Here is a 10,149-nt window from a genome sequence, read left to right as displayed (position 1 = left end):
GCTTTCCTCGAAATAAAACTTAAAGAACGTTGTCTCATCTCATCCTATCATTTAGATGGTGAGTGTTTCATGTCATTTAACTTTCAACCAAAATATCGCCATTGTGTTGTTTTCCGTTTACCATTATACATGCGATAGTCAAGCCAAAGGAGGTTTGGATTGTATGCAATTGCCACTGCATCTCTGCTCAAACGAAATGTCTACGTATGTACGTGTGTTTGTTGCTGGCTTACTGCTGCGAGAAATATCGGAAAATCAATGCCTTCCACCTCGTGCCGGTTCCCGCTAGGCCAGGCAGTCGGCCTTCCACCTGGTGGCCAAAAATGCACTTGCACAGCGCTGCCACGTTGCGGCAAAAAAGAAAAGTGCTACGTAAAAATGAAATAAGAAAGAAATGAGAAAACTTGCAATGGAGCCAAGTGAAATGGGCGTAGTTAGTCCAAGCAAGGGTTCAAACACCTCGTCGAGCTAATGCAGCAGAGAAACGAGTTTCACGGCGCTGACACACGACAATGTGTAACAAATTTATAGATAATGGAACTGATTACGGTCAAAAGTAGTTAGACTAGTTTTCTAGAGACATTTCGAATCCCATATTTCACAGTTGGTTAATGGTGATCTTAACTTTTTAGCGATGTGCAGAATAACAATTTGATCATTTGTACAAGGGTACCATAACATGGGAAGAGTTCGTGGTTGGAGTTCGTCACATGTTGGCAGTGTCCGACTCGATCGGTGATGGATGGCATTTTCGTGGATCACTGGTAAGTCTCCATCTTTGTGCACGTGTTTCTTCAAATAGTACTTGCCATCTGCAACGTTTCGTTGTAAACTAGTCTTTCTTCATGCTTTTACCATTTAAGTCGATCACGTGAATTTATGCTGTCTGTTTTTGTAAAATGACCTTCGAATTTCCGTTGTGTATATTCGGCCAAGGTTTTTCAGATTTTTTATTCCACTGATCTTTTTTTTTTTTGCTCTGCTCACTGGCCATAGCTCCGGGCAAAGCAAGTATAAAAATTTTAGAAACAAACAAAAAAAGACAGAAAGGTAAAATCGTGTTAGCCTAGTATGAAGATGTTGAGGGATTGTCTACGATGATGCTTGATTTTAACAAATTTGCTAGTAAATATCAAGAATGTAATTCAAACAGCAGTTTCACATGGTTTCGCGCCATGATGTGGGTTTCGTAAGAGATAATTCACTATTTGGGTAAATTATTTATGCTTCATTGACGGTTCCATAGCGAGTGAATGTGAAGGGGAAAGGCCACAGCGGTAGTCATGGCGCTGCTGATGACAACGGCCGGAAACGTGGGAGAACGAAAAATTTTGTATTCGTATCGTGTCCCTTTGCTCTCGATTCACAGACCGTGAATGTACTACATGAGTGTCGTGTGAACGTGCTGTTCAACAACGAAATGAAATTCAGGACATCTCACCCGTCACTCTAAGCGTGTTTTTATTAATGAGCTATTCCTACGAGGAGCTTTCGATAACCATGTTCCGATCCTGCAAAGACCTGAAGATTTAATCGTTTGGCGATAGATGGCATCAAATATTCACGTTTAAATTTTTTTTCCCTATTGCATAGTATCTAGTGTTAAATAAAGAATAGCATTTGTCACACTATTTTGAACAGGTATTGAAAATTCAGGCTTTGCATTTTTGAAACTATTCTATTTTGGATATACGTACCGTTGTTTACGGGAGAGCGGATGAGAGAACTTCGACCATCTGTTACAATGTAACACCATGGCAATCAATACGAATGTCATGCTAACATTAGCTTGAAATAGAAAACTTTCTACAACTTCTGCAAAGATCGTACCAGAATCTGTAACAAATGTAGGATTAGATGTGCAAGTAAAATTGTAATTATGTCTAACTTAACTGAGATCACTGGTTTACACTGAATAGAAGCGAGCGCATAGCCGTTAGAGTTGTTCAATCGTAACGTAATTACGCTAAATTCTGTTCGTTAATGTGGCACTGATTAGAGAGAACACTGCGCCCTTGGGTCTAATTCGATTATCGTTGAAACGTATTCGTTGAAGGAAAAAACAAAACGTGGTTTGTATCTAAATCAAACGTATCCAGTGACATCGGACTCCATGACGCACAAGGCGACTAGCAAAGTGAATTGCAATGTCTATTTTAGTCCACACATTCGACCACACCATAAGTAATTTACTTTTTTTTTCCGTTTGTTGCCTTGGATCTGAACATGACTTGCACTATTATCCCCCGCACCTCATGTCCGTCTTTTGCCATTCCGCTGTCTTTCATCTCGACTAATTAGCCATCAGACCTGTGACGCCAAACTACTGTTTCAATTCTAAAGACGCCGAGAATGCATACGCCTTTGCAGTAGATTGAAAAGGCGGATGCAAGATTGGAGACGCAGGCCGAGCTGAGAGTTTCTCTATTGTAATGTCACGCTTCCAACATCGAAGTAAGATAAGAATGGGTTAGGCAGGATTTCCCTGCGTCATCGTTATAGTCAATCTATAGTTTCAATTTTGCGACTAACTTGGCTAGACTAACAAATAATGAGCCGTCTAGATCTTGGGTGATGGATGCAAATTCAAACTAAACTGATTGACATAGTTCTCCAGCGCCAGAGTGAAGACAAAGTACGGTTGCATGATCCTTTTTATAGACTAAACTTTAGAAATTGAGTGACAAGCTAAAGAACAAAGTGTTGGGAAAGTTCTTTTTTTTTGTATCGTTAAAACCTTTAGACGTTATTGTCAATAATCTGCATAACTAGCGTAACCGAACCAACGCCCAAAAACCTTTTTAAAGTTGTCCTACATTAAACAAAAAACTACATCAAAAATTCAATGAAAGTCTTCCGCACATAAATTTTTATTAAGTTCTTATTTACATTTTTTATTTTGAGTGAGCAAGCCATTCAGTTGCTATTGTTAATCTTGATGTATTGCATAGCAAAGCCCCAGTTCAGTAGAAAAATCGATCGAATCAAATTAGAATGGAACCAAATCCCACAATTAGTCTAGTTAGTCCAAGTTTAGGGAACGTAATAAATCACGAAGCCTTTGTCTTTTGGGCCAAGCTGGTTAACCAACTGGTGAAACAACTGCATTAGAAATGAGAATTACGCTGTAAAGTGCCCTCGGTGCTCGAGGGCCCTTTGTACACAAAGTTTAGTAGCATTGCTTGTGGCTCCTTCACATCATCTAATCGGTTTTTCTTGTTATTTTTTTTTTAAATATTATCCCATTTTTTTTTGTTTCAAGGAGGAGCACGGAGGTGGTTATCTGGTCAAAAGGATGGACTACCCTGTAGCCATTGGAGAGACGCCGGAGAGAACTGTATCCGCACGGATGGAAGATGCGACGGTCGATCACGATTCGATGACGGAACTTTATGAAAATGTAATTCGCAATCGCTATTTGTTAGATGAGAAAAATGGTTAATTTGCATATTTACATTGTCACTATCGGTGTACGTAGGATCCATGCAGCATTGATGCCGATTCTTCTTTCCGTCAAGTCTATGGCGAATTTCACGTGCTGTACAGTCTAGCACACGCCGTGCCTACACTCTATTTGAGAGCCTGGAGACGAGGTTTATTTTAATTGATTTAGTACCGTGTAATATCCACTTTATCCGCGAATGCAGTTTCTATTTAGAGTGGCACATTTTTCTATTTCACGCTTCATATTTGCGTTTTCATTTTTTAGATGGAAGCTGCCTTGAAGTTGAAGAATTATGGAGGGATTTAACTGCTGCCGAACGACGTCCTTCATCTGACGAATCCGAACGACTTCGTTCGTTGACGCAACAGGTTTTTTCTTTCCCCATTACAAAGAAGTCGAATCCAAACAAGTTTTGCAAATCTAGACATTGTCAAATCTTGTTCAATATTTCACTTGGTTTGCTACGCCAGGCTGTAATTGTCAAAAAGAAGAGTTTCTAAAAATGTTCATTTTCCACGCGTTTGGTGTTGTCAAGCAGTTGCCGTGTTGTGCAACAGTACGATAGCAATTAAAATAGAGCCACGCTCAAAAGCATTTTAATGTGATGTTATATGCTTAGGAGCACCCTTTCCTCGGGGAGCCGTGGTACCATCTGCATCCGTGCCGGACGGCCGACCTGATGGATCAGATCGCGGGCAACGACGTCGACCGAATTGACGCAAAGTGAGTTATATCGTTTACGTATTACATCTGATTTCCTTTATGGAGGAGGATGTCTTCCTACCTGCTGGTTGCTCCGGTGATGGCAAAGTTGGCTGAGAAGCAGTTTCTGATTATAGAAACCCTCCTCCCCCCTCACGTGCATTTCACGTCTCTTCCCAATTAAAAATCATCAGCCCTAGTAGTCTTTTAAAACATTATTTGCTGGTTGAGTAAATTTTGCCCTTTCTGTTGACGTAGGCGATATTTTATCCGCTGGATGTCAACAGTGGCTCCTTTAGTCGGCTGTCCCGTCTCTCATCATTACGCATCCTTCCGGTAAACGCCCCAGAGCCGTTTGCAACAGGTACGGCGGCTATCATCAACAACCTCGTGGACTCTATTTGTCCTCTGTCAACCCAGAAATTTACTAATCGATTTTTACAGTAATAAAAAAAAAATTTCGAATTCGTTATTTCTATGCGTTCGGGTAAGAAAACAATTAGATTTCATGCAATCCGACAATGGCTGTGGAATGATCAATAACTGTCGGCAAAGTTCCTCTATTGGAATGATGTACCATTTTGTCAAGGAAATGATGTTTGCGTGTCGCCACGTTCGGACATCATCATCATGGTTGCGATGACAACGACGCATACCTTAATATAGTTTCGAGCTACTATTGTTGTTTCCCTCCTGTTCTTCACAACACGCGCTCGTCACGGCCGTGTTATGACGAGAGGAACATACGGACGTTACCAATAAAACCCTGGATGATTGCTTTCGCGGTCCTGATTGTCCGACCCACTCACAGGTCTAGTTCATCATATTTTTCTTCCGCATCCTTGTTTTGCCTGTTGCCGGATTATTGATCAATTTCTTTTCGTCCCACAGTTCGCGTCTGAGCAACCCGAGAGAAAAGAAAAGCGAAAACATGAAAAGAAACAAGGCCATCTGGCAGTCCAGTGAGCTATGAATGTTTTCCTGGTATTTTAATGATGCCATAATTCGCCCACTGGTCTTTTTATCCAACATGTACGTGCGAAACGCTGCAAGTGACAACGGTATTTAAATTCAGAAAATTTAAATGTCAACTCGCTTGTCTAACGGCCCTTGAATTCAATGTAACTATATATTTTTTTTAAATTTGTTTTTAGGGAAGAGGTCAATATCGAGTGCAAAATCCTTTCTCTACTTTGGTACATCCCTTTTCTTGTTAAAACACAAAATAAAAGACGTCGATAGAGCGGCATTGTTGAGTCTGCGCGCTTGCGTTGCACGCGCAAAACTTGTCGTTTCGTCCATGTTCCAGCTCTCGGAGACTACAGGTGTCTTGTACGCACGGTCGTGGACTACACACGAGACCTGCCAAGAGGTGCCGAGTCTTGATCGTGCGACGGATGCAACAGCAGCCAGTTAAAGAAGAGATTACTCCGCCGACGGTTCTTTTACATCAGTGTCTCCCTGCGCAACGTAATCCATAACTTCATCGTCAGAAGACTCTTTTGCTTCCTTTTCCTGATGGTAAGTTTCTATTTCCTGTTTATTTAATTGAGAGCGGGGTGGGGGTGGGTGTTATCTAGAATATCCGCAATTTTCTTTTTTAAATTCGTCGAGTTATTTAGCTATGCGCGCAAGTAATTTTGTGTGCATTTATGGTAGTGTGAGGTACAGAAGCGAGTCTTAGAAAAAGATGGGGAATAGGAACCTAAAGAAGCGGATTAAAACTGCTGGCGAATGAATATACGATAAGAAGAACAAGTAAGGATTGGGGGGGGGGGGAATAATGCATTGGGTTTCCTGAAGGAACAATGGGGGGGGGGATGTCGGTCCCGCGGGATAATGCGCTATGACACTAGATATGCTAATACTTTTTGCCAACTCTTGGGTTGCTACTCCATTTGTAGCTTACGGCTTGTATTTCAAATATCGCCTTCACGTGATACTTTTTGAATTTAAATAAGACAAACTTCTGAAGGAAGTAAAAGACCTCTAACCTACTCAGCCACAGTCTATTCGCTTGTTTTATTCGCTTCGCCGTTTTTCATCAAGATCTTGTAAACCCTACACAAAGCCAATAATTGCCTGTCGTTGTCCGCTGATAAAAGCCAAAGAAAAATTGTTTTTCCTTTATGATATTCTTTACGTATATACACGGGAAGAAAAAGGGGATTACACAGAAATACACACTGAGCGAGGTATACCATCCGTTTGCGTAATTGATCCATCTCTCTTCGCTTCGCTTAGAAAAACGGGTAGTCCTCGTCTTTTGCGGCAAAAGACAAATCGCAAACTCCAGCTCGTTAATGCCTTCTGCGTTACCTTGCACAAAATGTACGTTTTCATGTAGACCTTTGATGCATAATAGAAGCTAGACTATCGTATTATGCTCCCCCTTCTGATGAACGTAATTGAAATGCGCTGACATTTTGTTATGTATTAAAGGTCGCGATGTTGGCTCAGCGTTTCGGCTTATGTAAGAGTCCGTAGGTGAAAGCGTAACTGTAACGCTTTTAAATAAATCATTACCGCATAAAATATCCTTAATGGAGGCGTTCGTAAATGCTAATGTCGCTGATTGAACCAAGTGTGGAATCTCATTTTTTTCCAGCTTTCTTTTGCTTATGATGAGCGCAAAAGAGTTCGCCGAAAAACTGCTTAATTTTATATCTTGTTAAGTTTATCTTAGACCCACTCTATAGCGAAGTCATTAGCATTAGCACGGTATCACTATTGAACATAAACGCTTCCTGACGGGGTGTGTTTTTTTTTTTTTATTATTTAAGCCGAAAATTTGTGTGTCTAGTGAAACATGGAACAAAAAAAAATTAAAATTAATGGCTCGTTTTTGATCGATGTGTAGAGTGGCGCCGCCAAGATCGCGTGATGAAGTTTATTCTCGCATTGTTCGTCTACCCGAAATGGAAATGGTCCGAGCTTTCACCACCAGACTGCCGGTGAGTTAACCCTTTATTTGTTTTATGCAATTGCTATGGGTAACGCTATGTTATACATGAATAGTTTAATCTTGCAAAGTTCCGCCAAAGTGTAGTAGCGGAGAGAGTGAAACGCGGATCTAAGGCTTGATCCCAATTCAGATCAAATGTATAAACAGATCTAACATGAATTTCAACATTTCTCTTCGGAGAGTGGTTTTTTTTTAAAGTATTCTATAGAAGATACAGGTTCTATATTGATTTCTTGTTAGGCCAAGTGTTTGATATTCCCTCAGTTACGTCTGTGTGTTGTGTTAGCGGCAAAATGGCGAGTATTGAACCAGAAATGTTTTCTAGAACTAGTTGATTCACTTGAAAGCGTACAACTTCTCAATGGCTTCTTATTGAGTTGCGTAAAACTATGAGGCGCCCCTCATTAGGCCATTATAACATTGTCTCTTGTGATGAAATACGGTGACAGACGTAACAAGCTTTTGTTTTTGCCCGGCAACGAGTAGATCTAGTGGCCCACATTTCGTCTCGTTGGTATGACGTGGTAGGCATCCGAAGGTATAGAATGACCAGCTATCATCAGCTAGAAACACGAGAAAGGGCAAGCAAATGTCAAATAAAGAACCCCCGCCCCACCAAAAGAAAAAAAAATAGGGAAGCTAACGAATCTTAAAATAAGTTATCCAATTTTCTCTTTTTATGTCGAGTATCCCCTCGTAAGACGTACAAGAGATGAATAAGACATGTTGTTCCATCATTTCGTAAAAGAGATAATGATATCGCATGTATCATTTGCCGACTGTGTGCGTGGTACGTCGATGACGTCGAATCTGCGAGGCGTATATTTCTAAACTCGATATCTTCCACGCGCTATGTAGTTTCTTGTCTCTAGAAAAACTTAAAAAAAAATAATAATAAAACGTGCTGATAATGTCAAAACGTGAATTAGCTGGATTGTGCGTGTCCACCATCGACACTGTTCTATATTTAAGTTTTTTCTTTCTTTATTTCTATACATGGCACGTTTTCTTTTCTTTTTTTTTTTTTTTTGGCGATGACTGATTTTTATATCCTTTTGTATAGTCGGTCGTTATTTTGGTGGGGAGGCCCCTGCCGGTCAGAATAATGGCTTTTGGGCACGCTTTGCAAGAACGTTTGATCCTTCGGGAACAATAGCTGTACATTGTGTGGTGTGCACAAGAAAAGTAAAAGAACAGCTGTCTCATTTGATCCGAGATTTATTTCGGCTTCAAAATGAACCCGGTAAACTCGCCACCTTGATTTTGGGTTACGGGTGAAAGATTTCGTTTAAAAAAATACAGATTCGCAAAACCACTGGAAAAGGATTTAACATTGTTCCTCATGCAAAAAAAAAAAAAATGAAATTGCAAAAATAGGTTCACGACGTTCTTCATCCGATTTAAATCCCGCGTGGATATCAGATTTATTTGATATTCTAGTGGGCAATCCTATTCCTTGTTTTCTGATCTCATATAGTGCACTTTGGATTTTTATCTTTATTGAAGGAATTTTTTGTTTTTTTAAAGGAATTGAATTATCTATACTTTTATGTCTCGTTTTCCTAACAAAACTGGGTAGGAGAGCATCTATTCGCTTCGAAGATGTGTTTTTCTAAAAAGATCGGGAAAAAAAAGAACAAACGAATTCCTGGAACGAGCCAAAATAAATGGAAAGTGGGGTCGTAATTGGATCGCACGATCGTGCGTGTACTATACCTGCGCTATTATAGACTACACTACCTACGAGGCTGCACAATACCTAGCGCAGCTGTTCATGACAGACATGTCTGATGCGTACCTCATTATTCAGATGATTCGGTATAGTGGTATATTTCATTTATACGATGATGCCCTTTAAATTTTAAACGCCAATGCCGTGAAAAACCGACAAAAAAAAAGCTATAATTCTACACGTCTCTCTTGTTGTTAATCAAATATTGAACCATATCTATTTCCACAATTTCGTGAAAGGTATCATTTTGGTTAATTTATTTTAAATATTGTTTTTTTTTTTTAAATAGGTGGTAGGGACGACGGGAACGACGTTACAGAGAAACATTACCATCTACGTTCTAGTGGCGGGCATAGCAGGTGGGCTGCTTCTTATCCTCGCCATTTTGCTCCTGTGCAAATATTGTTCTCGTTTGCGGTCACGGACCAATAGCGGAGGAAACACGTCAAATCCTGTTGTGAGGTAAGCTTTTTATTTTTTTTTTACTGTTGCATGTACTCGACAAATTTTTTTATGTTTGTTTTGCGTTGCTGGTGGGGGAAACTATGATTACCCTACCCGCCCCTCCAAAAAGGAAATATGGCGTGTGTGGGGTATACGACTCCCGTTTTTTCTATAGTACATTGGCGTATGTAAGCGCTAACTTTCTCCCGCGAGAGTGGAAGACCGAAATCCCTCGGAACAAAGTTCCGTCCGCACTTCGCGTTCCTGCATCTTTCTCTTCTTTTTTTTCGCCCACAAGTTGCACACTTTGGGAAATGCACCGGCAATGTATTAAAGTACACGTCGTACTCGATAGTTGGGTTGGCCTTTTGCGCGTTATGTATTCACATTTGTTTCTTCTTTCTGTTGATAAAATGAAAAGGGAAACATATTAACGTCGTAAATGGTACCAGCGATGAAGAGAGAGCGTCGAGTCAACAATAGAACGCGTTCGTTAATTGAGGCATCGACATCACGCCTTCTATAAAATATGTTTTATCGTGGCTCTCCGTAATGAGCCACTTTTAATCGAATATTTAAGAAGAGATAAGAGCGCGACAGTTTTGAGTTTGACTACCCTCTTAAAAAGGCTTCAGGGTGCGATGACGTGCGGATACGAAGCGTTTTAAAAAATTCTTAAATCAATCGCCCGGGATGATGAGTGCAGACAGTCGGGAATAGTTCGCAAGGGTCTTGTTGAATAGCAAGTTTGATGGTTATCTTCTACCGAGTTTCATCAGACATTTGCTTCTATGCATCAGACAAAAGGATAAAAAGGAAACACTCTTGTTCGTTGAAAGGCATGGAGTCAATCGGAACGGA

The 10,149-nt window shown here is 40.4% G+C and overlaps 1 protein-coding gene across 1 annotated transcript; it reads left to right on the top strand.

Moving 5' to 3' along the window:
• The first annotated feature begins 455 nt into the window (after window positions 1-455).
• Window positions 456-5,654, top strand: LOC130686576 (ubiquitin-like-conjugating enzyme ATG10). The gene is made up of 9 exons (XM_057509697.1): window positions 456-516; window positions 669-764; window positions 3,263-3,400; window positions 3,479-3,593; window positions 3,710-3,813; window positions 4,065-4,168; window positions 4,406-4,958; window positions 5,039-5,208; window positions 5,302-5,654. The coding sequence occupies exons 1-7, from the start codon at window positions 472-474 to the stop codon at window positions 4,485-4,487; spliced, it is 684 nt and encodes a 227-aa protein (XP_057365680.1). The 5' UTR covers window positions 456-471; the 3' UTR covers window positions 4,488-4,958; window positions 5,039-5,208; window positions 5,302-5,654.
• Window positions 5,655-10,149: the final 4,495 nt, after the last annotated feature.

This window comes from Daphnia carinata, chromosome 2, assembly GCF_022539665.2.
Source record: "Daphnia carinata strain CSIRO-1 chromosome 2, CSIRO_AGI_Dcar_HiC_V3, whole genome shotgun sequence".
NCBI classification, from domain to species: Eukaryota; Metazoa; Arthropoda; class Branchiopoda; order Diplostraca; family Daphniidae; genus Daphnia; species Daphnia carinata.
The sequence above is the reverse complement of the archived record's forward strand: the minus strand, read 5'-3'. Positions and strand labels throughout refer to the sequence as shown.

What these genes read in the sequence shown, in the direction of transcription:
- LOC130686576 (XM_057509697.1), top strand. Translation starts at nt 472, where the DNA reads ATGCAGCAGAGAAACGAGTTTCACGGCGCTGACACACGACAATGT. An exon ending in GCGCTGACACACGACAATGT is followed by an intron (nt 517 to 668) that starts GTAACAAATTTA and finishes CATTTGTACAAG; the next exon opens with GGTACCATAACATGGGAAGA. An exon ending in TTTGAGAGCCTGGAGACGAG is followed by an intron (nt 3,594 to 3,709) that starts GTTTATTTTAAT and finishes TTCATTTTTTAG; the next exon opens with ATGGAAGCTGCCTTGAAGTT.